Source organism: Mustela nivalis (genome assembly GCF_964662115.1).
Source record: "Mustela nivalis genome assembly, chromosome: 13".
Taxonomy (NCBI): Eukaryota; Metazoa; Chordata; class Mammalia; order Carnivora; family Mustelidae; genus Mustela; species Mustela nivalis.
In genome coordinates this window covers 67791078-67818570 of record NC_139032.1, presented here as the reverse complement: position 1 = coordinate 67818570, position 27493 = coordinate 67791078, and the positions used below count along the sequence as shown (strand labels likewise).

Genomic DNA, 27493 nt, shown 5'->3' with positions numbered 1-27493 from the left:
TCCTGTTACTTAAAGAGAACTACCAGGTCTTGACTTTCTCACTGCTCCCTAGGACTGGCCATATGAAACAGGCCCATAGGCCTCACACATGCTACATGTTGGGAAAGAATTTGCTTTTGCAAACCTAGTGAACTCTCTAGTCTAGGTAACATGAGTAGATTTGGAGTGGGGGTTTCAAGTCTAAGCCATGTTCTCCAGTAGCTTTTTTTTAAGAACCTTGAATTGAAGGTTCCAGAATGCACATCTAAATTAATAGTTTGTGCCAATATTCCAGTTAGACAGTATTCAATGGATATATGCTGTATATCAGTTAAAATGCCAGAGGAGTTCTGAACTCCTAACTCAAGAAAAATATAAAACAAAAAAATAAAAATAATGTAATACTCCATTGGTGCTAAATAACTTATTTTAATAAATTTGTCTTTAATACAAGTGTAAAACAACACTCCTACCATTTCAACTATAGTTTAACCCACACTTCAAAGCTAATTCAATAATTAGTACCATGTTAATTCTGAAAAGTTTTTAACTACCAGAGTATCAAATATAATACAAAACCCAAATATTTAATGCTTTCTGATACAATACTGAAAATAAACTTCTTAGCATCCCAAGGCTATCAAAGGTCCTCCCCCTAAAAAATCTTTTTGATTTAACAAGTAAAAGCATAGTACCCTGCTGGTGTTTATATTAAAAAACATTTTTTAAAAAATTTCTAACTTCAGTGTGATTTAAGTACTTCTATGCCATTCCCAAATAACTTATGTACATACTAACTCTTTGCAGGTAGAGTCATTGTCTTGGCTGGGAAAAAAAACATGTTTTTCTCAGTGTTTTAAAATTGTAACTAGATTTTTAAGCTATGAAATAAAGCAAGACAGTTTAACATTACTTAGGACCCTTTCTTCTTCTTTTTTTTTTTTTTTTTTTTGCCAGTAAGGACAGACTTAACATCATTCTTCATATGAGGTTTTAGTTTATGTTTCTTCTTGGTTAGCTGGTTAATATCAAATGCTCAAGGACAATTCTCATTAGAACTGAGCATTTCCACATAAGGGTAATTAGTTTTAATTTAAAATAAAATAATATACGTACATGTAGATTAAAATATAACAAACATATGCAAATTAGTAAGAAGACATCCAACTAGAAAACTGAAAAGTACCCATTAGAAAGGAGACATAAGGGAAAAGTTTTAAACTGAAATGCTGAATCATTAAAGATACTACCATCGATGTATCCAGGCCAGCTAAGAAAAGAAAAAAGTTAAGAATATGTAAAATGCTGGCAATAATTTCTTTCACAGTTAAAATGAATGTGTTTTAAGAGAGAAAAAAATAAGCTCCTAAAATGAAAGTTGCAAAGCAAAACATGGGCTTAGTAATTTATTAAAAATTGTACCCCTGATTTTCTCTGGAGAAAAAGGAACACTATAAACAAGGGCATGACATAGACTTCAGATTGAGACTCATACCAGTACTCTGTTCTTGCTGAAAAATACTACTGTTTAAAAAATTAAATAAATTTCAAATATTTTCCATTTTATATGGGCTAAAAAATACAATGTTTATATCTGAAATAAAAACTAGTCATTTATTTTCATTCCTAATATAAAGTGGTTTAGGTAAGGTTTACTTTTCCCAGTTCTCAAAGTTAAATAGAAATTGTATTCCATATCTAGGAATTATAATAGTAATATTAAGTGTAAATTTAATTTTGCTGAACTAAAGCTCAGATAGATTCAATTAAAAATGTGTATGAAGATACCTAAATAAAACAAAGGCTTTAATTTTTACTATTTTGCAATGATAGTAAGTTTACTTTTTCTAACATTAGGGAAAAAATCTAGTCCCCTTTATCAATATAAAACTATTAAAATAATCACAACAGAATCTTTTATATATAACTTAGGAAAACAATTTCACATGATATACTCATAACACTCACGAATTACAATCCAGAAAGAGACAATCTCCCTCAAACAGAAAGAAGTTCTTTCTTTTTGTCACCTCCATTCCTTATATATAATCTTTATTTCACATCATTTACATAGAAATTTTATCACAATCAGACAGGTAGGTAAGAAAAAAAAATTTCTGCCTTTAGAGCTCATAAAATAAATTTACTCAGTCTTCTTAGTATGTTTCTTTTTAACAGTATCTGAAGCATCAGCTATAGGTTTTGAGGTCGATGAGCCAGTACCATTAAAAGATGATTTTGTTTCATTTTTCTTTTCACATGATGAAAATTGCTGCTGCCAGCCAAACAGCATCCGACTCACTGTATCCTCGAAAGAAGCAAAAGGCACAGTACCATTCTCTGTAATCATCATGGTTATCTGGAAAAAAAAAGTTCAATTTTGAATTGAAATACAAATGTTTTCTACTTCTCAAAACTGAGAAGAGAATGTAAATTTAAAAAGAAAGAAAGATTAAAAACACATTCTTATTTTTTACTCTTTAAAAAAATTTTTACTGAGTATAATTGACATAGTTCCAGGTGTAAAACATGATTCAATATTTGTATATATTGCAAAGTGATCACCACAATAGGTCACCATAAAGTTACATATTTTTTGTGTGATGAGAACTTTTAGCAGCTTTCAAATATGTAATATACTATTATTAACTATAGTCACTAGGCTGCACACTACATCCCCATGACTTACAACCAGACATTTGTACTTTTTGAGTCCCTTAATCCATTTCACTTCCCCAACCCTCTGTCTCCAATAGATTGGCAGCCACCAATCTATTTCTTATATTTAGTTTTGTCTTGTTTGTTCATTTGTTTTGTTTTTTTAGATTTCACATATAAGTGAAATCATGTAGTATTTGCTTTTCTCTAATTTCACTTAGCTTACTGTCCTCAAGATCCATCCATGTTGTTGCAAATGGCAAGATTTCATTCTTTTTATTGCTAAATATTCCACTGTATAGATATGTATATATATACACACACACACATATAAATTACATCTTCTTCATCCATCAACTGACAGGTTGTTTCTATTATCCTGGCTGATATAAATAATGCTGCAATGAACATGGGGGGTGCATCCATCTTTTTGAATTAGTGTCTTCATTTTCTTCAAATATCCATAATGGAACTGCTAGATCATATGGTAGTTCTATTAATTTTTTTTAAGATTTTATTTATTTATTTGACAGATAGAGATCACAAGTAGGCAGAGAGGCAGGCAGAGAGAGAGGAGGAAGCAGGATCCCTGCTGAGCAGAGAGCCCAATGTGGGGCTCGATCCCAGGACCTGGGATCATGACCCGAGCCGAAGGCAGAGAGGCTTTAACCCACTGAGCCACCCAGGCGCCCGTTCTATTAATTTTTTTTTAGAAACTTCCATACTGTTTCACACAGCAGTTGCACCAACTTAACACTCTCACTCATGGTGCACAAGGGTTCCCTTTTTTTCCACATCCTCATCAACATTGCTACTTCTTGTCTTTTCGATAACAGCCATTCTGACAGGTGTGAGGTGATGTCTCTTTGTGATTTTGATTTGCATTTCCTCATTATCAGTGATGGTGAGCATCTTTTCACATACCTATTGGCCATCTGTATGTCTTTGGAAAAATATCCACTCAGAGCTATCCATTTTTTAATGGGTTTGTTCTTTTGCTATTCAGTTGTATAAGTTCTTTATGTATTCTGGATATTAAACACTTATCAGATATATCATTTGCTAATATTTTGTCCCATTCAATAGGTTGCCCTTTCATATTGCTAACAGTTTCCTTTCCTTTGCAGTACAGTTATTTTTTTTCTTAATTTGCTGTGCAGTTTTTTTTAGCTTAATGTAGTTCCACTTGTTTATTTTTGCTTTTGATGTCTTTGCTTTAGGCATCAGATCCAAGAAATAGCCAAGACTGATGTCAAGGAGCTTACCACCTATACTTTCTTCTAGGAGTTTTATGGTTTTGGTTCTTCAATCCATTTTGAGTTCATTTTTGTGTATGATGTAAGACAACAGTCCAATTTCATCTCTTTGTATGTGGCTCTCCAGTTTTCCCAGCACCATTTATTGAAGAAACCATCCTTCCTCCATGATGTATTCTTGACCCATTTGTCACAAATTAATTGACTATATATGCATGGATATATTTCTTAGAGAAAATACATTCTTTAATCTTTTGGAGAAACAAACTCAGCTAGATTCTAGAAAATCTCTGTTCTCTACAGAGATTTGGTTATACTTAACCAAAGCAAAAGAATATAACTCATTAATAATAATAATACAAGGTACCATATTTTGGGGTGCCAAATGAGCAGTATAACCACAAAAATACATTTAGCATTCAAAGGAAACAAAAAGATAACATAACATCTACAGTCTATACAAAACAACCAATAACAGCAACCACTACTATGCTCTTAACATGTGCCAGAACTTTGATAAGTGTTCTATATGATCTATCCTCTTTAAACTTAACCCAACAATTATTCTACTATTACTCTCAGCATAGAGATGTGGACCAAGGCTGATAGGTTCAGTAACTTGTCCAAAGTCATAGAACTAATAAGCAGTAAAGCAGTTTGGAACACCCAGATTTTGAGCTCAGTCACTACATACAATGCATTCTATCATCATCTAAGGTCACAGACTTTCAGTAAATTGCAGAATACTACCCTTAGGAGGGAGAGTAGAAAGTCTCTAGTCATCCAATTTTTCCCACATGTATATACAAAGCATGAAGACATAAAAGGATGGAACATAAAGTGCTACCAATTTTTTTTTTCTAACAACTTTATTTATTTATTTGACAGAGAGAGAAAGATCACAAGTAGGCAGAGAGGCAGGCAGAGAGGCAGGCAGAGAGAGAGGAGGAAGCAGGCTCCCCTCCAGCAGAGAGCCCAATGTGGGCCTCGATCCCAGGACCCTGAGACCATGACCTAAGCTGAAGACAGAGGCTTAACCCACTGAGCCACCTAGGCGCCCAGTGCGACCGATTCTTTATCTGGCAAAATGCACAGTGTTTAGAGATGTTCAGATTTACTCAAAAAATTAGACTGGTACCAAAATGGATCTGAGGGGAGAAGGTTAAAGATTAGAATGGTTCTGAAAAGCCCAAGAATTTCCAAAAGACAATTCCTCCAGCAGATCTAAGATAATGAACCAAATTAGAAATTTTTGGAATCAAATCTCCACAAGAGGACCCTACCGAATCCATTTGGTGAGGAAAATGGAATCAAGAACAAAGTTCTTACTGGGGCCCCTGGGTTGCTCAGTCATTAAGCATCTGCCTTCCGCTCAGGTCAAGATCCCAGGGTACTGGGATCTAGCCACACATTGGGCTCTCTGCTCAGTGGCAAGCCTGCTTCTTCCTCTCCCACTCCCCCTGCTTATGTTTCCTCTTTCACTGTGTCTCTCTCAAATAAATAAATAAATAAAAAGAATAAAGTTCTTACTAACTGCAATACTGTCTAGTAGTGAGAAATTGGGAGACAGGTGTCCACCAAGAACACGTAAGTGAAATGTATACTGTGCAACTGTTAAAAGAAATACATAGAAAAGTAATACAGAAAAATTCTTAAAAATACTGTTAGGTGAAAATGAGACAAAGAACAAGAGCTATAATGTACTATCATTTAGATAAATTAAAAATGCACAACACACAACATTGTGAATGTACAAAATGTCACAGAATTGTATACTATGAATAGTTCATTTTGTTCTGTAACTCTGCTCTCAATAAAAACAAAATAACAAACTTTTTAAAAGATGCATGCTCGGAGGGGAGGAGTCAAGATGGCGGAGAAGTAGCAAGCTGAGACTGCTTCAGCTAGCCGGAGATTAGCTAGATAGCTTATCTAAAGATTGCAAACACCTGAAAATCCATCGGCAGACCGAAGAGAAGAAGAAGAGCAATTCTGGAAACAGAAAAACAACCACTTTCTGAAAGGTAGGACCGGCGGAGAAGTGAATCCAAAGCGACAGGAAGATAGACCCCGGGGGGAGGGGCCGGCTCCCGGCAAGCGGCGGAGCAACCGCGCACAAAATCAGGACTTTTAAAAGTCTGTTCCGCTGAGGGACATCAGTCCAGAGGCTAAACCGGGGCGAAGCCCACGCGGGGTCAGCGTGGCCTCAGGTCCCGCAGGGTCACAGAAGGATCGGGGGTGTCTGAGTGTCGCAGAGCTTGCGGGTATTGGAACGGGAAAGCCGGCTACAGAAACAGAGCCGACAGTAAGCTCACAGCTCGGTGTTACCTTGAACCGATCGCAGGCTCGGTGAGCTCGGAGCGCGGCCGGAGGTCAGGCAGACGGGAATAACTGGGCGCTGTTCTCTGAGGGCGCACTGAGGAGTGGGGCCCTGGGCTCTCGGCTCCTCCGGGCCGGAGACCAGGAGGCCGCCATTTGTGTTCCCGTCCTCCGGAACTCTACGGAAAGCGCTCAGGGAACAAAAGCTCCTGAAAGCAAACCCGAGCGGATTACTCACCCCGGCCCCGGGTAAGGGCGGTGTAATTCCGCCTGGGGCAAAGACACTTGAGAATCACTACAACAGGCCCCTCCCCCAGAAGATCAACAAGAAATCCAGCCGAGACCAAGTTCACCTACCAAGGAGTGCGGTTTCAATACCAAGGAGAGCAGCAGAATTCCAGAGGAGGAGAAAGCCAAGCACGGAACTCATGGCTTTTTTCCTGTGATTTTTTTTTAGTCTTGCAGTTAATTTAATTTTTTCTTTTTCATTTTTTTTTCTTTTTTTCTTTTTCTTCTCGCCTTCGGGTAAAATTTTTTTTTTTTTAACTGTTACCTTTTTCTTTTTTAACGATTTTTTACTAGTTTATCTAATATATATATTTTTTCTTTTTTACATTTTTCTCAGGTGTTTTCTTTTTTTAAAAAAATTTTTTTTTCCTTTCTTTTTTTTTCTTTCTTCCTTTTTGAACCTCTTTTTATCCCCTTTATCCCCACTCACGATTTTGGATCTCTTCTAATTTAGTTAAAGCATATTTTCCTGGGGTTGTTGCCACCCTTTTAGTATTTTACTTGCCCCTTCATTTACTCTTATCTGGCCAAAATGACAAGACGTAAAAATTCAACGCAAAAAAAAGAACAAGAGGCAGTACCAAAGGCTAGGGACCTAATCAATACAGACATCGGTAATATGTCAGATCTAGAGTTCAGAATGACAATTCTCAAGGTTCTAGCCGGGCTCGAAAAAGGCATGGAAGATATTAGAGAAACCCTCTCGAGAGATATAAAAGCCCTTTCTGGAGAAATAAAAGAACTAAAATCTAACCAAGTTGAAATCAAAAAAGCTATTAATGAGGTGCAATCAAAAATGGAGGCTCTCACTGCTAGGATAAATGAGGCAGAAGAAAGAATTAGTGATATAGAAGACCAAATGACAGAGAATAAAGAAGCTGAGCAAGAGAGACAAACAGCTACTGGACCACGAGGGGAGAATTCGAGAATTAAGTGACACCATAAGACGAAACAACATTAGAATAATTGGGATTCCAGAAGAAGAAGAAAGAGAGAGGGGAGCAGAAGGTATACTGGAGAGAATTATTGGGGAGAATTTCCCCAATATGGCAAAGGGAACGAGCATCAAAATTCAGGAGGTTCAGAGAACGCCCCTCAAAATCAATAAGAATAGGCCCACACCCCGTCACCTAATAGTAAAATTTACAAGTCTCAGTGACAAAGAGAAAATCCTGAAAGCAGCCCGGGAAAAGAAGTCTGTAACATACAATGGTAAAAATATTAGATTGGCAGCTGACTTATCCACAGAGACCTGGCAGGCCAGAAAGAGCTGGCATGATATTTTTAGAGCACTAAACGAGAAAAACATGCAGCCCAGAATACTATATCCAGCTAGGCTATCATTGAAAATAGAAGGAGAGATTAAAAGCTTCCAGGACAAACAACAACTGAAAGAATTTGCAAATACCAAACCAGCTCTACAGGAAATATTGAAAGGGGTCCTCTAAGCAAAGAGAGAGCCTACAAGTGGTAGATCAGAAAGGAACAGAGACCATATACAATAACAGTCACCTTACAGGCAATACAATGGCACTAAATTCATATCTCTCAATAGTTACCCTGAATGTGAATGGGCTAAATGCCCCTGTCAAAAGACACAGGGTATCAGAATGGATAAAAAAACAAAACCCATCTATATGTTGCCTCCAAGAAACTCATTTTAAGCCCGAAGACACCTCCAGATTTAAAGTGAGGGGGTGGAAAAGAATTTACCATGCTAATGGACATCAGAAGAAAGCAGGAGTGGCAATCCTTATATCAGATCAATTAGATTTTAAGCCAAAGACTATAATAAGAGATGAGGAAGGACACTATATCATACTCAAAGGGTCTGTCCAACAAGAAGATTTAACAATTTTAAATATCTATGCCCCCAACGTGGGAGCAGCCAACTATATAAACCAATTAATAACAAAATCAAAGAAACACATCAACAACAATACAATAATAGTAGGGGACTTTAACACTCCCCTCACTGAAATGGACAGGTCATCCAAGCAAAAGATCAGCAAGGAAATAAAGGCCTTAAACGACACACTGGACCAGATGGACATCACAGATATATTCAGAATATTTCATCCCAAAGCAACAGAATACACATTCTTCTCTAGTGCACATGGAACATTCTCCAGAATAGATCACATCCTTGGTCCTAAATCAGGACTCAACCGGTATCAAAAGATTGGGATCATTCCCTGCATATTTTCAGACCACAATGCTCTAAAGCTAGAACTCAACCACAAAAGGAAGTTTGGAAAGAACCCAAATACATGGAGACTAAACAGTATCCTTCTAAAGAATGAATGGGTCAACCGGGAAATTAAAGAAGAATTGAAAAAAATCATGGAAACAAATGATAATGAAAATACAACAGTTCAAAATCTGTGGGACACAATAAAGGCAGTCCTGAGAGGAAAATATATAGCGGTACAAGCCTTTCTCAAGAAACAAGAAAGGTCTCAGGTACACAACCTAACCCTACACCTAAAGGAGCTGGAGAAAGAACAAGAAAGAAACCCTAAGCCCAGCAGGAGAAGAGAAATCATAAAGATCAGAGCAGAAATCAATGAAATAGAAACCAAAAAAACAATAGAAAAAATCAACGAAAGTAGGAGCTGGTTCTTTGAAAGAATTAATAAAATTGATAAACCCCTGGCCCGACTTATCAAAAAGAAAAGAGAAAGGACCCAAATAAATAAAATCATGAATGAAAGAGGAGAGATCACAACTAACACCAAAGAAATACAAACTATTATAAGAACATACTATGAGCAACTCTACGGCAATAAATTTGACAATCTGGAAGAAATGGATGCATTCCTAGAAACATATAAACTACCACAACTGAACCAGGAAGAAATAGAAAGCCTGAACAGACCCATAACCAGTAAGGAGATTGAAACAGTCATTAAAAATCTCCAAACAAACAAAAGCCCAGGGCCAGATGGCTTCCCGGGGGAATTCTACCAAACATTTAAAGAAGAACTAATTCCTATTCTCCTGAAACTGTTCCAAAAAATAGAAGTGGAAGGAAAACTTCCAAACTCATTTTATGAGGCCAGCATCACCTTGATCCCAAAACCAGACAAGGATCCCACCAAAAAAGAGAGCTATAGACCGATATCCTTGATGAACACAGATGCGAAAATACTCAACAAAATACTAGCCAATAGGATTCAACAGTACATTAAAAAGATTATTCACCACGACCAAGTGGGATTTATTCCAGGGCTGCAAGGTTGGTTCAACATCCGCAAATCAGTCAATGTGATACAACACATCAATAAAAGAAAGAACAAGAACCATATGATACTTTCAATAGATGCTGAAAAAGCATTTGACAAAGTACAGCATCCCTTCCTGATCAAAACTCTTCAAAGTGTAGGGATAGAGGGCACATACCTCAATATCATCAAAGCCATCTATGAAAAACCCACCGCAAATATCATTCTCAATGGAGAAAAACTGAAAGCTTTTCCACTAAGGTCAGGAACACGGCAGGGATGTCCATTATCACCACTGCTATTCAACATAGTACTAGAGGTCCTAGCCTCAGCAATCAGACAACAAAAGGAAATTAAAGGCATCCAAATCGGCAAAGAAGAAGTCAAATTATCACTCTTCGCAGATGATATGATACTATATGTGGAAAACCCAAAAGACTCCACTCCAAAACTGCTAGAACTTATACAGGAATTCAGTAAAGTGTCAGGATATAAAATCAATGCACAGAAATCAGTTGCATTTCTCTACACCAACAGCAAGACAGAAGAAAGAGATATTAAGGAGTCAATCCCATTTACAATTGCATCCAAAACCATAAGATACCTAGGAATAAACCTAACCAAAGAGACACAGAATCTATACTCAGAAAACTATAAAGTACTCATGAAAGAAATTGAGGAAGACACAAAGAAATGGAAAAATGTTCCATGCTCCTGGATTGGAAGAATAAATATTGTGAAAATGTCTATGCTACCTAAAGCAATCTACACATTTAATGCAATTCCTATCAAAGTACCATCCATCTTTTTCAAAGAAATGGAACAAATAATGCTAAAATTTATATGGAACCAGAAAAGACCTCGAATAGCCAAAGGGATATTGAAAAAGAAAGCCAACGTTGGTGGCATCACAATTCCGGACTTCAAGCTCTATTACAAAGCTGTCATCATCAAGACAGCATGGTACTGGCACAAAAACAGACACATAGATCAATGGAACAGAATAGAGAGCCCAGAAATAGACCCTCAAATCTATGGTCAACTCATCTTCGACAAAGCAGGAAAGAATGTCCAATGGAAAAAAGACAGCCTCTTCAATAAATGGTGCTGGGAAAATTGGACAGCCACATGCAGAAAAATGAAATTGGACCATTTCCTTACACCACACACAAAAATAGACTCAAAATGGATGAAGGACCTCAATGTGCGAAAGGAATCCATCAAAATCCTTGAGGAGAACACAGGCAGCAACCTCTTCGACCTCTGCCGCAGCAACATCTTCCTAGGAACAACGCAAAAGGCAAGGGAAGCAAGGGAAAAAATGAACTATTGGGATTTCATCAAGATCAAAAGCTTTTGCACAGCAAAGGAAACAGTTAACAAAATCAAAAGACAACTGACAGAATGGGAGAAGATATTTGCAAACGACATATCAGATAAAGGACTAGTGTCCAGAATCTATAAAGAACTTAGCAAACTCAACACCCAAAGAACAAATAATCCAATCAAGAAATGGGCAGAGGACATGAACAGACATTTCTGCAAAGAAGACATCCAGATGGCCAACAGACACATGAAAAAGTGCTCCATATCACTCGGCATCAGGGAAATACAAATCAAAACCACAATGAGATATCACCTCACACCAGTCAGAATGGCTAAAATAAACAAGTCAGGAAATGAGATGCTGGCGAGGATGCGGAGAAAGGGGAACCCTCCTACACTGTTGGTGGGAATGCAAGCTGGTGCAGCCACTCTGGAAAACAGCATGGAGGTTCCTCAGAATGTTGAAAATAGAACTGCCCTATGACCCAGCAATTGCACTATTGGGTATTTACCCTAAAGATACAAATGTAGTGATCCAAAGGGGCACATGCACCCGAATGTTTATAGCAGCAATGTCCACAATAGCCAAACTATGGAAAGAACCTAGATGTCCATCCACAGATGAATGGATCAAGAAGATGTGGTATATATACACAATGGAATACTATGCAGCCATCAAAAGAAATGAAATCTTGCCATTTGCGACAACATGGATGGAACTAGAGCGTATCATGCTTAGCGAAATAAGTCAAGCAGAGAAAGACAACTATCATATGATCTCCCTGATATGAGGAAGTGGTGATGCAACATGGAGGCTTAAGTGGGTAGGAGAAGAATAAATGAAACAAGATGGGATTGGGAGGGAGACAAACCATAAGTGACTCTTAATCTCACAAAACAAACTGAGGGTTGCTGGGGGGAGGGGGTTTGGGAGAAGGGGGTGGGATTATGGACATTGCGGAGGGTATGTGCTTTGGTGAGTGCTGTGAAGTGTGTAAACCTGGTGATTCACAGACCTGTACCCCTGGGGATAAAAATATATGTTTATAAAAAAAAAAAAAAAAAAAAAAGAAAGGACCAATACCCAACTTTTGTAGCAACATGGACGGGACTGGAAGAGATTATTATGCTGAGTGAAATAAGTCAAGCAGAGAGAGTCAATTATCATATGGTTTCACTTATTTGTGGAGCATAACAAATAGCATGGAGGACATGGGGAGTTAGAGAGGAGAAGGGAGTTGGGGGAAATTGGAAGGGGAGGTGAACCATGAGAGACTATGGACTCTGAAAAACAATCTGAGGGTTTTGAAGGGGTGGGGGGTGGGAGGTTGGGGTACTAGGTGGTGGGTATTATAAAGGGCACGAATTGCATGGAGCACTGGGTGTGGTGAAAAATAATGAATACTGTTATGCTGAAAATAAAAAATAAATTAAAAAAAAATAAAAATAAAAAAAAAATAAAAGATGCATGCTCATGGGGCCCAAGCCAGCCATCACTTTAAAAAATGCCTTATATCAAACAAACCCAGTCTCTCACCAAAATCAATATAAAAAACAAATACACAAAACAACCATTAAAAGGCAGTAGAGAATAACAAATCAGGTCAAACCTAATAGGGCTATGATTCCCCCTAAGAGAAAGTTAATTGAGTAAGGTGAGGTCCACATTCAACCTTTTTTCTTTTAAATGATATGTGTCAATTCACAGCAAACCCAAGTCCAAAATGGGCTAAGGAGACAAAGGCCGCAGTGTGAGAAGGCCAAAGCATCTGAGACTTGAGGGCAATACAGCTCAAAGAGAAGAGAACCACAAAAAAGCCCAAAGATCCACACATAACTTGCCCTGGAGAAGTTCACCAATCCTAAACTATGCAAACACAGAAAGATTTCAAAAACCCAGCAGATAGCAACATATGGAAGCCTTAAAGTAGATCAGACACTTCAGCAGCCAACTTAAGGTTGGAGTTCAAGACCAGCCAAAGTGGAACTGCCTAGGGATATACCTCAAGTTTAAACTGAGACCCCAAAAGGGTCACAATCTAGAAGGGCAAACCCAAAACAGAACAGCATGAACAAAACCTAAAAGCAACTACTGACAGGATTAAGATAATCTGCTTGTTCATTATACCTGGCTGCCAGAAAAAGACTGAATGTAGTCCCTGAAAGCCCTTACACAGTAGTCAGAGGCTGGTCAGAGACAGAGTAAACCAGTAATTACAGAACATAAAAGAATAAATGCAGGAATGGAGATCTGGTCACAAATATTTAAGTATGAGATACAGATTGGAAGTCATTTCCAGATAAGTAAAAGGTAAAGGCATGAATATGAATGTGGTCACCTGGAGAGAGAAAGAAGAGTCTAAATACGGGATGCCTGGGTGGCTCAGGCTCAGGCTCAGTCGTTAAGCATCTGCCTTCCGCTCAGGTCATGATCCCAGGATCCTGAGACTGAGCCCAGCATGGGTTCCTTGCTCAGCAGGAAACCTGCTTCTCCCTCTCCTACTCCCCCTGCCTATGTTCCCTCTCTGTGTCTCTCTCTCTCTCTGCCAAATACATAAATAAAATCTTAAAAAAAAAAAAAAAGAGTCCAAATATCATCTACAAATTTATGTCATTATTGGGTAAGATCTAAGAAGAACTTCTTTATATTAAATTATTCTTTAGAATAGTTACAATAAGGTGTACTAGCAAGATTACCTTGGTCATAGCTTGACTTCATGGACTGCCAATAACAAATAAAAAAATTCTAAAAACCACTGTCCACTGTCAGGAAAACAGCAAAGTCTTTTTACAAACACTAAAAGAGAAGACTGCCAGGATCTAAAGTATTTCCTGAGAACATGAACTACGGTATTTTTCAAAGTCGAGTGTTTTAATAGAATCTCCACTCCCAGGAGACTCATCACTCAGCTGAGAAGAATTGCTGGCATCAGAAATTACTGCTGAGATAGACTTATGAGGTTCAAGGACAAACTTCTGTGAATTCAGCCTCTTATCAGGTCTTGATTCAGCAAGGTGACACAAATATAATGGTAACAAATGGAATGAACCTTTATTCTTTTACAAATAAAATATAAAACTGTCTCCTTATTTAGCAAACTATTAACAGAAAAAGCATAATCCCTAAATTAAATAGCACTTGATTTCCCAGTCTATTGCTTAAAAAGGGAAAGAAGGAAAAGAAAGTAGAAACCCTAAAGACAATCTCATATATACAACATATCCTAAAATATAAACTAATTCAAGTTAAAAAAAAAAAAAAAACTATTAAAAGCTCTTCCACATTCTTTATGTAATATCTCATGTTACAGAATTTCAAAGATGCCCAGAAAACTGTGACAGACAATCTAAGTTCTTTAAGGGCACAAACAGTACTTAATGTACTTCTAGATCCTCTACAGAGCCTAGCACAGAGTACAATGAATAAACCTAATTTCTACCTCACATGAACTGAATGAATCTATATAAGCAAAATTTGCACTATTACTCTCTCTCCACCCAGAACATACTTCTTCTTGTCTCTGAGTCCCCAGATCCAATTATTTGCAGGGAAACTCCTATGTCTACTCCATTAAGCCCTTGAACAACCTCCAATAATAAAAGTCTCCTTGCCCTTGAATGAACTCCCAATGGCAAGTGGCATATTCAACCATGTTTTCTGGTCATCTATGCTTTCTTCATTGGTGATGTCATTCACTTAGGCATCAGTAATTATTAACCTGATGATGTCAAATAAATTAACAATTTAAGATTTCAATTTTTGTAAATGTCCTTTTCAATAAACTGGGTAAATAAATTGTTCATTTCTGGTAGTACAATCTTAGATAAGTATGGAAGAATTCAATACAGAGAGACCTCTAAAAGAAGCTTTTGACCATTTATCAGTCACTCAAATATATATTTGCAATCTACTTGGGGCACCTGGGTGGCTCAGTGGGTTAAACCTCTGTCTTCAGCTCAGGTCATGATCCCAGGGTCCTGGGATGGAGCCCTGCATTGGGCTCTCTGCTCAGCAGGGAGCCTGCTTCCTCCTCCTCTCTCTGCCTACCTTTCTGCCTACTTGTGATCTCTGTCTGACAAATAAATAGATAAATTAATTTTAAAAAATAATTTAAATAAATAAATAAAATCTACTAAAATACTAAACAAACTGCCAGGAATACAGTGATAAATGAAACAAATGTGATCCCTATCCTCAAAGTTTAAAAGTACAATGTAGGGGCGCCTGAGTGGCTTAGTGGGTTAAGCCTCTGCCTTTGGCTCAGGTCATGATCTCAGGGCCCTGGGATCAAGCCCCGCATCCAGTTCTCTGCTTGGCAGGGAGCCTGCTTCCCTTCTCTCTTTCTGACTGCCTCTCTGCCTACTTGTGATCTGTCAAATACATAAATAAAATCTTTTAAAAAAATAAAAGTAGAGTGTGTAGGTCTCATATTTCTCTTCATAATATCTTAAGGATAGAGTCTGGGTCTTATTCCAAGTTGATATGCCCATATGTATCCCTCAAAGGGCCTAATAACACTGTCCCTCATTCATGTTTTCATTAACATACTATCTGAATACACCTCTCAACAGCATTCAGCACAACTCACTAGAGTCTATTCTTCCTAAAACTGTATCTTGGTTTTCCCCTTGTCTAACAACTTCTTTCTGGTTTCCCATTCTGACTCTTCCTTCTCTAAGTATTAAAGAATCTCATAGCTCTGTCCTCATTCCTGTCTTACTCTGTTTCTCCTTGTAATATAACTGCCTTCTTTGTTTTTTTTTTTTTTTTTTTTTGAGGAACTAAAAAAAGGAATTTGTTTATTGAGGGCAAGAGGATGCAAACAATATAAAAATCAAAAATCAAAAGCTTATCTGACTTTTCTTTCTCTGCTTCTCAAATGGGGGTTGGATTTTATTTGTAAATTTTCTGAGGGTCTCCAACTGCCAATGGAATCCTTTATACAGAGGGAAGCTGTGTGACAGATTCCTTAAGAGACCCTTCGGAAGAACTCTCATTGGGCAGGAGTGGTGCTAATATCGCCTATTTCTTTCCCTTCTGCTTCATGTGTACCTCAAAATAGTCATTGCATGCAATGGTGAGCCCTGCGATTAGCGAGAAGAAGCTCTAGAAGCCAACTTTGCCATCTCGGCACTGGTCGAGGTCCTTCATTATTTTGTCCACGGCCATACGGTCTTTCTGATTTTCCAAAAATCCAGGGAACTCCTTTTCCATGAGTACTTGCAGGTCCTCCTTTGTTAAGTAGCCTTTATCACCAGCAAACTTATGAAATGTGAACATCATGGTTTCCATGGCATGTTCCATTTGAGACGGCATTTTGGTGAGGTCTGTTGAAACCTTGGCCCGAGGCGCAGCAGGGACGATTGGCTGGTTGGGACGCGCGGCCAGTCTATAACTGCCTTCTTAATTTATAAATTAAATACAATCTCAATTAAAAAAATGCCAACAAGTTTTTAATAGAGTTAAGACAAATTACTACTTTTTTAAAGATTTATTTATTTATTTATTTATTTGACAGACAAAGATCACAAGTAGGCAGAGAGGCAGGCAGAGAGAGAGGAGGAAGCAGGCTCCCTGCTGAGCAGAGAATCCGATGTGGGGCTCGATCCCAGGACCCTGGGATCATGACCTGAGCTGAAGGCAGAGTCCCCAACCCACTAAGTCACCCAGGCATCCCAAGACAAATTGCTATTAAAGTTCATACTGATATGCAAAAATAGCTGGAAAAAAGTTGAAGAGAAAAACAAACATGAAAGAATATCCAAAAACACTGAAAGCAAAAAATTCCAAAAGTACGTGATTCTCCATAGCATTATAGATAGAACACAGAGCCAGACTTTTTAAGTTTTGCCAGCCAGATAAATGAGAAATGATATCTGAGTGTTATTTTAATTAATTTCTCAAATGATGAGTGTTGCATATCTTTTCACATGTTTGAAAGATATCATATCTTCTCTATGTGAATTGTCTGTTGACAGCTTCCTTTTAATCCTTCTATCAGGTTTTTGGCCATGTATCCCTTAATTTTTAAGAAGTTGTTATTATTACATAGATAAGCCTCTGTAATATATGTCACAAGTACTTCCATCACAATTTGACAGCTGTATTTTTTACTTTGTCCATGGTACTTTCTTCCATGCAACTTTTTCAAAAAGTGTTGGAGTCAAACTTATCAACCTTTTGTTTATAGAAAAAGAATAAAGAAAGCCCAGAGTAAGTAAAAGGAAGAAATATCAAACAGAAAACAATGACACCAAAGGCTGGGTCTTTCCAACAAACAATGAAATTGATGAACACTTAGTAGGACTGATTTAAAAAGAAGATACAAATGACCAATACCAGGATCTAAAGCAAGGACATTACTACAAATTCTACAGACATTAAAAGGGTAACAAAGAAGTGCCAGGAAAATTTCATGCCAATAAAATAAAAAATTTAAGCAAAATGGCAAATTCCTTGAAAAATACAACTTACCAAGTGAACACAAGTAGAATAGAAAATAGTCTTATATCAAACACTGAACCAAGAAACAGTATCAAACCTACATAAATGCTTTCAGAGAATAGACAACTGAACACTTCTCAACTTATTTAATAAGCCAAGTGTTACGCTGATATAAAAATCAGACAAAGAAATTACAAAGAAAACTGCAAACCAATATCCTTCATGAACACACTGGAAAAAAGTCTTTTCAAAGTATCAGCAAATTGAATCTAGCAATATATAAAATGGATACATCATAGCTAAATGGGGTTTTTCACAGAAATGAAAGGTTGATACAACACTTTTTAAAATCAATGTAATCTAATATATTAACAGAATACAGGAGAAAAAACCATATAATCACCTCAACCGATCCAGAACAAAGCATTTAACAAAATTCCAAACCAATTCGTGATAAAAATTCTCACCAAATTAGGAATATAAAGGAATTTCCTCAACCTGATGAAGTATATTGATAAGAATTTACAGCTCACATCAATATTAACGTATGATGAATGTCTTCCCACTAAGGTTAGGAACAAGACAAAGATGTTTACTCTCACTAACCATTTCCATTCACCATTGTACTGGAGGTTCTAGCCAAGACAATAAGACAATAAAAAGAAATAAACAGTATCAATTAAAAAGGAAAAAGTAAAAAATTATACACAAGATTGCATTTGTAGAAAATACTAAGAAATCAACACAAAATATACCAGAATTAATGTGTAAATTTAGAAAGGTCACAGGATACAAGAAAAACAAGAATCAACCATAAATCTATATATAAACAATGTAAACTGTAAAATTGAACATTTTTAAATTACTATTTATAAAGGTATCCAAAAATATTAACTACTTCAGGATAAGTTTAACAAAATATATGTAAAACAATGAAAACACAAAAATTTAAGAAGACCTAAATAAACAGAGAAATATATCATATTGATAGACTGGCAGGTTCAGTATTTTTAAGATACTATTTTTCCCAAATGGATCTATAAACACAACACAAGTTCAGTCACAATCCTAGAAGCCTTGTCAGGTTTTTTTTTGTATAAAGTGACATGCTAATCGTAACACTTAGATGAAAATGTAAAACACCTAAAATATCCAAAGAAATCTTGAGAAAGAATAAATTTGAAGTACTTACACTATTTGATTTAAGACTTATTATAAAATTATAGTTATATAAGATAATTTGGTATTGGTTAAAGATAGACATTAAATCAGAGTATAGTATAGTATACAGAAGTATACTATACAGTATAGTATACAGAGTATAGTATACAGAATATAGTCCAGAAAGAGACCCACACATAAAAGGGCAACTGATATTCAACAAAGGTGCCAAGATAATTCAATGAGGGAAAAGAGAGTCTTTTCAACAAATAGTCCTGGAACAAACTCGTGTTCACATGGAAAAAATAAATCTGATCCTTATCTTAAACTAATCATAAAACTTAATTTGAAATGGATCACACACCTAAATATAAGGGCAAAACTGTATGAAGAAAATACAGGTGAAAAATCCTCACAACCCTGGGGTAGGTATGGAAGAATTACTTACATAGTATACAAAAAAGCAGGGCCATAAAAGGAAAATTTCCTAAGTTGAACTTCATCAAAATCAAAAACCTCTTTTCTAAAGACAATCTTAATGAATTGAAAAAGAAAGCTACCAACTAGGAGGAAAAAAATTGCAATTCATGTATGTTATAAAGGATTGGCATCCTAAATATACAGAGAACTGTTACAATTCAATAAGAAGACAAATCATCCAAATTTCAAAAATGCGCAAAGACTAAACAAACACTGGTTAACAATAATAATATAAATGGCCAATAAGCACAAGAAAAGATGCTCAAATTTCTACTAGAGAACTGTAAAAAAAACAAAAACAAAAAAACCTACAGGGAGATACCACCATATATATATTGGAAACAGCTAAAGACTGACAGTAACCAATATTGGCAAGGATGTAGAACAACTGGAACTCTCATACACTGCTGGTAGTAATGCTTGATGGGTACAACCATTTTGGAAAACAGTGTGTCAGTTTCTTTAAACATATGCTTTCCATATGACCCAGTAATTCCACTCCTAGTTATTTATCCAAGAGAAATGAAAATACATGTCCACATGAAGTACATGTGTTCATAGCAACTTTATTCATAATAACCTTATTGGAAAAATAAAAAACTAGAAACAATCCAAAATCTGTCAACAGATAACTGGATAAACAAACTGGGGTGTATAATGCTACTCAGCAATACAAAGGAATATCCAACAATATCCAAATCCCAAAAATATTACGCTGAACACGGGCACCTGGGTGGTTCAGTTGGTTAAAAGGCCAACTCTTGATTTTGGCTAGGTCATAATCTCATGGTCCTGGGATCAAGCCCCATGTTGGGCTCCCCACTAAGTGGGGAGTCTGCCTGTCCCTTTGCCCCTCTTCCCTACTTGAGTTTGTGCTCTCTCTCTCAAATAAAATCTTAAAAAAACATATTATGCCCAACAAAAGAAGCTAGACACAAAAGATACACAGTTTATGATTCCGTTTATATGAAACTTGAAAAAAAGATTAATCTATAGTGACAGAAACAAGGTAAGTGGTACCCTGGAGCTACAAGCAATAGTTGGGATTTACTGGAGTAATACACAAGGACCTTTCTGAAGTAACGGACATACTCTGTATCTTGATTGTGATGATTACACATGTACATAAATTTGTCAAACTCATCAAAATGTAATCTTAGAATGAGTATTTTTTATTGTATGAAAATCTAGTAAGTTAGGTTTTTAAAATTTTTTTTAAAGAGCTTGTTCCTAAGTTTTTGATAAATGTAACAGCCCTTTGAAGTCATCCTTTGTATTTCTGGAAAACATACTGTCAATCAGTCAGATTAACTTTCTCTATAAGATCCTTTAGCCCCATTTTTTTCATATTTGAAACCTTGAATAAAAGACCACATATAATAAGGATGAGAAATCAGAGTACACAAAAGAATGCGTTGGTGGCTTGGGTATTAGACGGATCTGAAAGAAAAAAAATGCTACTTTGCTAAAACATTTTCTAACAGAGATACTGATGAAGTTGGGCTCTGTACCACACACTGGGAGACCTATTGCTGTAGGTTATACGGAGTAAAGGAATGAACAGGTCACAAGATATGTGACTCCTCAGCTTTGTCAGATATTGGCAAACTGCTCTCCCAAGCTACTTCTATTTATACTCTCTCCAAATCCCTTTAAAATAGTTTATATGCTTTGTCTTCAATTCCTCTTATTCACTTCAGTCTATTATAATCACTTTTCTATTCTCTACTAGTCCACTGAAACAGCTTTAACCAAGGTCACCAAATACCTCTTCATTTCAAAATCCAACAGCCTCTTTTCAGTTTTAATCACTCTTAACCACTCAAGTCTCCCTGTGTTTTACTTCACAATAACACTATTTCACCATAACTCCTTATACCAAGGAGCCAAAAGATAATCCATGCCTCTCAAACTTTTCTCTAATCATCTCTTGTGAAATAAAAAGTGAACCTGCCAGGGCTCAAAACAAAGGCATGCCAAATATAAAACGTCGGGTTTTATCTCATCTTTAAAAGTGTGACTTTTGGGGGCACGTGGACAGCTCAGTAGGTTAAAGTCTCTGCCTTCGGCTCAGGTCATGATCTCAGGGTCCTGGGATTGAGCCCGCATCGGGCTCTCTGCTCAGCGGGAAGCCTGCTTCCCCCTCTCTCTCTGCCTACTTGTGATCTCTGTCAAACAGATAAAAAATCTTTAAAAAAAAAAAAATGTGACTTTTGAATTCTATCCCATAATATATTCCTGTTTAACTTAAAAATGTTTATAATAATTAACACTGAGATCAACCAGTGGTACATAATATATCACATTTATAATATGACTGTATACAGTTTCTGCCCCAAAAAGCCATAGATCCCTTAGAATATGTATAACTCTAGCTTAAGAAACATAAATGACTTGCTCAAAATTGTGAAACCTGGATTTCCCATGCTCATTCCAAAGCCCATGTGATTTTCCCTATATCAACAGTCTTAATTGGCATCTATTTCTTTAATCTGAGACTTGATTTTAACAAACATTAATGACTTGTGAAAGCTGGCAAAGTAGAACTGAGTTCTCCTTGAATGAAATGAGGACCCTACAAGGGCTGAATATCATTGAATATTCAGTTTGCTTGGGCTATGGAAGAAAAGAAAGGAAGGTAAGAGAGAGGGAAAGAGACAAGAAGAGGAGGAGGAAGAAGTTTAACACATTTCTCTCAGGAAGAAAGAAAATTAATAGATCAGACTGGAAAATATTAGTTGCTATATATTTGAAACATAATGAACAAGCATATGTATAGATATATGGCTCCTTATACCTCCAAAATAAAGAATATACTTACTTTTCATATATACAAATAATTATAAAATCTCATCAATATTGAAAGGAAATGAAGTCTCAACAAACACAAGAATAACAGACAGACCCACATACACCATCTATAATGCAGTTAAAGAAAAGTTTTTAAAAGTTTAAAAGATTTTTTTTAATTTCTGAAATTTTAAAATACACTCTTAAACATTTTTGGTGAAAGAAGAAATTCTAATTGTAAGTTAAGAGGAATTTAAACTGGGGTGCCTGAGTGACACAGTCAGTTAAATGTCTGTAAGTTTTGGCTCAGGTCATGATCTCAGGGTCTTGGAATTGAGCCCTGCATCAGGCTCCTTCCTCAGCAAGGAATCTGCTGAAGTATATCTTACCCTCTCCCTCTCCCCATACTTGCTTGCATGCTTGCTTGCTCTCGGATAAATGGATAAATCTTAAAAAAAAAAGGAATTTAAACTGAATGACAGTAAAAGCACATACGTGAAAACGTGTGATGTGAGACACAGCAATGTAAAACAGTATGAATGAGAGGAACAACAAAACCAAAAATTGGTCCTCTGAAAAGATTGACAATACACAAAAACCTTTGACAAGACGGATCAAATAGATCCTTAATGACAGAATAATTGGTTCTAGACTCCAGGCATAAAAACCATAAATCTGACCAAAAAAAGAGGTAAGTACTTTTACGATCTGACAACAGAGAGTATAAGACTGATCATGAAAAGAGAGTAACTGATGGGGGCACCTGGGTGGCTCAGTGGGTTAAAGCCTCTTCCTTCAGCTCAGGTCACGATCCCAGGGTCCTGGGATCGAGCCCCGCATCGGGCTCTCTGCTCCGCAGGAAACCTGCTTTCTCCCCTCTCTATGCCTGCCTCTCTGCCTGCTTGTGATTTCCCTCTCTGTCAAATAAATAAAATCTAAAAAAAAAAAGAAAAAAAAAAAAAGAGAGTAACTGATGAAGTGATCCATACATGTACCTCACTTCTGCCTCAGGACAGTTTTCAAGCAGAAAGCTTGAGGTGAAATTGACGTGGCAAAGACTGAACTCAGTGAAGCTAAACAGACTTGGATCTGCAGGGCCATGTATCAAATGGGAGGAAAATGGGTAAGCACGGTGCGGGGGTGCAGAAGAGACTTCAGATATCTGTATGGGATGGTGCCACAAGTTCTTGGCTTAGGGCTAGCCTGCATACGTCAAGAGAGAAACTTCCTGGGGCCTATCACAGATTGGCTGCTAGTGGGTTGAGATATCAAAAGATACACCACAGATTGAGCAATGGTAGGGGAAATTTACTTTCTGTTTCTCTTACAGAACACACAATTTAAATACTTGTATTATAGCTTTCTATGTGTTTGTTTTTACTTTTGTAGAGTTATTCTCTTTGAAAAGAGAAATCAAATTTATTAGCATCTCTCTATAGCAAAACACTAGATTATTATCCAAAACAGACTGCACATTTCCTGACTATACAAACAATACAGGAAAAGAGCAAAGCAAAGAAAAATAAATAATTACTGCCAAATTTTTCCCTATATATTCTATCAATTCATTTTTTTATATCTAAGAAATGAAAAACTACAGTAGCTACTCAGAAACAAATGAAAAGCCATTTAAAAATCAATATAAATATAAATGGAATTTAGGCAAAAATATGGGTTAAAATGCATTCTATTTAGAAATTGGTGGATAATTAGGAAAATGCTGGGAAATATTATGAGACAAGTTCAATACTGTATGTTATTATCACACTGCAATATGGTATTTAAGTTTAGGTTTTATATTAAAAAACTCTATGTCCAGCAATTACTGTAACAAAAACTCATTTTTATTGAACAAATTAAGCCTTCAACAAAAACTAATGCTTGTAATTAAAAAGTTCAAGATATGGGCACCTGGGTGGCTCAGTGGGCTAAGCCGCTGCCTTCGGCTCAGGTCATGATCTCAGGGTCCTGGGATCGAGTCCTGCATCAGGCTCTCTGCTCAGCAGGGAGCCTGCTTCCTCCTCTCTCTCTCTGCCTGCCTCTCTGCCTACTTGTGATCTCTCTCTGTCAAATCAATAAATAAAATCTTAAAAAAAATAAAATTAAAAAAAATTAAAAGTTCAAGATAATGGTTTACTAATTAGCCCATAATACACGTTCATTTTCTTTAAAGTTAGAAAATCTCAGAAACTATACAGTTCCCAACACTCTTTCAGGATAAAAACACTCAACATGTGAGGAATAGAAGGGAACTAACTTCCTCAATCTGATAAAGGGCATCAGTGAAAGACCCACAGTTAATATCATACTTAATAGTGAAAGACTAAATGGCAACTGAGGGTTGCCAGGGGGAGAGGAGGGTGGTGGGGTTATGGACATTGGGGTGGGTATGTGCTATGGTGAGTGCTGTGAAATATGTAAACCTGGCAATTCACAGACCTGTACCCCTGGGGCTAATAATACATTATATGTTTATAAAAAATTTAAAAATTATATAAAAAAAAAAAGAAAGACTAAATGGCTTCACCTTAAGATCCAGGAAAAAGACAAGGATGGTCATTCTATTTCTACTAAACACTGTATTAGATTGTCTAGCCAGGGCAACTACACAAGAAAATTAGATAGAAAACATGCAGATTGGAAAGAAAGAAGCACTGGCTCCTAGGTGGTTCAGTCAGTTAAGCAGCCAACTCTTGACTTTGGTTCGGATCCTGGGATCAAGCCCTGCGTCTGGCTCTGTGCTCAGCTGCAAGCCTGCCTGAGGATTCTCTCTCTCCTACTCCTTCTGCCTCTCTCCCACTCCTCTGCCTCAAATAAATAAATCTTAAAAAAAAAAAAAAAAAGAAGTAATACCTTCTCTATCTGAGGTTAATATGATCTTAAATATATAAAATCCTAAAGAATCCACACCAAAAAAACCCACAAAACCTATTAGGGCTAACAAACAAATTTATCTGCAAGATTACAAAATACAAGATCAAAAATCAATTTTATTTCTACACATTTACAATGTACAACCTGGAAAACTAAAAAGCAATTACATTTACTACTGCATTAAAAACAACAGGAAGAAATTTAACAAAAGGAGTGTGTGTACAACTCGTACACTGAAAACATTTTGAAAAAATATTTTAAAAGACCTAATAAAAAGGGGAAGGAGTCAAGATAGCGGAGAAGTAGGAGTCTGAGATGACATCAAGTAGGAGGAGATCAGCTAGATAGGTATCAAACCATTCCAAACACCTACAAATCCAACAGGAGATGGAAGAGAAGAATTCTAGAAGCAGAAAATCGACCACTTTTTGAAAGGTAGGGCCTGAGGAGAAGTGAATCCGAAGCGACGGGAAGATAAGACTGTGGGGGGAGGGGCCAGCTCCTGGCAGGTGGCAGAACAACGGAGCACAAAATCAGAACTTTTAGAAGTCTGCTCCACTGAGGGACATCACTCCAGAGGCTAAGCAGGGGTGGAGCTCTCGCAGGTACAGTGTGGTCTCAAGTCCCAAGGATCAAAGAAGGCTCGGGGGTGTCTGAGTATAACAGAGCTTACAGTATTAGAGCAGGGAAGCCGGCTAGAGACAGAGCAGAGGAGTGAGCTCTTAGCTCGGGGTTACCTTAAACTGTGATCCGTGGCACAGTCAAGCCACTGCTCTTTGAGTAGGGACCCCACAAGTGGTAGATCTGGGGAGACACCCCTGAAGAGCTGCAGGGATCTACTGGGTTTGGGGACTCCAAACGAGGCTGTGTGCCAGAGACAGAAACGCTCCATCACAGGCCCGGTGAGCTCAGAGCGTAGGTGGAGACCAGGGAGATGAGAGTGATTGAGTGCTTTTCTCTGAGGGTGCACTGAGGAGTGGGGCCCTGAGCTTTAGACTCCTCTGAGCCAGAGATTGGGGGGACGCCATTTTCATTTCCATCCTCCAGAGCACTACAGAAACCGTTCAAGGAACAAAAGCTCCCTAGCGAACCAGAGTAGATTACTTAGCCCAAGGCCAGTGTAATTCCGCTTCAGGCAAAGACACTTGAGATTCACTATAATATGCCCCTCCCCCAGGAGATCAGCAAGAACATCCAACCAAGATCAAGTTCACTGATCAAGGAGAACAGTGGAATGCCAGAAAAGGGGAAAGCAAAGCATGGAATTCATGGCTTTCTCCCCATGATTCTTTAGTCTTGCAAAGTTAATTAAATTAAAAAAAATTTTTTTCTTATTCTAATTTTTTTAACTTTTACTCTTTCCTCTTTTAATTTTTTTTATCTAGTTTATCTTAACAACACCTTTCTTAAAAAAATCTTTTTGAAACTTTATTATTATAGTCATATTTTATCCTTCATTGTATCTAACTTTATCTTTTGTATATACATAAGGTTTATTCTTCTAAAAAATTTTGTAATACATATTATTCTAATAGATCAAAATACACCCTAAATCTAGCACAGGGTTTGCTCTAGTCTCCAGCCTGAGCAAATTCTCTCCACTTTCTTTTTCTTTCTTTTTCACAACCAACTTATCTTATCAACTCCTTTTTTAGAATTTTTAGAATTTTTTTAAAATTTTCATCCTTACCATCATATTCCATCCCTTAATCATGTTTAACCTTATTTTTGTGTGTGTATATATATATATATATATATATATTTGTGTGTGTATATATATATATTATATATAAAATATATATACATAATATATATATTATATATATATATATATGTTTTTCTTTCTTTAAAATTTTGGGAGGTAGTTTCTTCTAAGAGACCAAAAAACTCCCAAAATCAAGTGGGTCACTCTGTTCTAATCACCAGTCTAACATATATATTTTCTCTTTTCTTTCTCATTTTTTTTTAATTTCTTTTTTTAACTTCTTTTTACCCCCCTTTCTTCTCCCCACAATTTGGTGTCTCTTCTGATTTGGTTAACACACATTTTTCAGGGTCTTGGTTATCCTTTTAGTATTTTATTCTCTCATTCATATATTCTTATCTGGGTAAAATGACAAGGCAGAAAAACTCACCACAAAAAAAAAGAAAGAACAAGAGGCAGTACCAAAGGCTAAGGACCTAATCAATATAGACATTGTAACATGTCAGATCTAGAGTTCAGAATGATGATTCTCAAGGTGCTAGCTAGGCTCAAAAAAGGCATAGGAGATATTAGAGAAACTCTGTCTAGGGAAATAAAAGCCCTTTCTGGAAAAATAAAAGAACTAAAATCTAACCAAGCTGAAATCAAAAAATTCATTAATGAGATGCAATATAAAATGGAGGCTCTTACTCTAGGATAAATGAGCAGAAGAGAGAATTAGCGATATAGAAGACCAAATGACAGAGAATAAAGAAGCTGAGCAAAAGAGAAACAAACAACTACTGGACCACAAGGGGAGAATTCGAGAAAGAAGTGATACCGTAAGACAAAACAATATTAGAATAATTGGGATTCCAGAAGAAGAAGAAAGAGAGAGGGTATATTGGAGCAAATTATTGTAGATAGTTTCCCTAATATGGCAAAGGGAACAAGCATCAAAATCCAGGAGGCACAGAGAACCCCCCTCAAAATCAGTAAGAATAGGTCC

The 27493-nt window shown here is 36.8% G+C and overlaps 1 protein-coding gene and 1 pseudogene across 2 annotated transcripts in view; both read right to left on the bottom strand.

Annotated features, from left to right (window-relative positions):
- Positions 1-388: 388 nt before the first annotated feature.
- TMEM38B (transmembrane protein 38B) overlaps positions 389-27493 on the bottom strand; it is a 65964-nt gene continuing 38859 nt past the window's right edge. Inside the window, exon 6 of the mRNA XM_082695110.1 lies at positions 389-2338. Within this exon, the coding sequence (XP_082551236.1) occupies positions 2123-2338 (216 nt within the window). The 3' untranslated portion in view covers positions 389-2122. The remainder of the gene's footprint in view (positions 2339-27493) is intronic.
- On the bottom strand, positions 15221-16517 carry LOC309846253 (protein S100-A10 pseudogene; annotated as a pseudogene). Its single transcript has one exon. The product of its transcript is annotated as a protein S100-A10 pseudogene (transcript).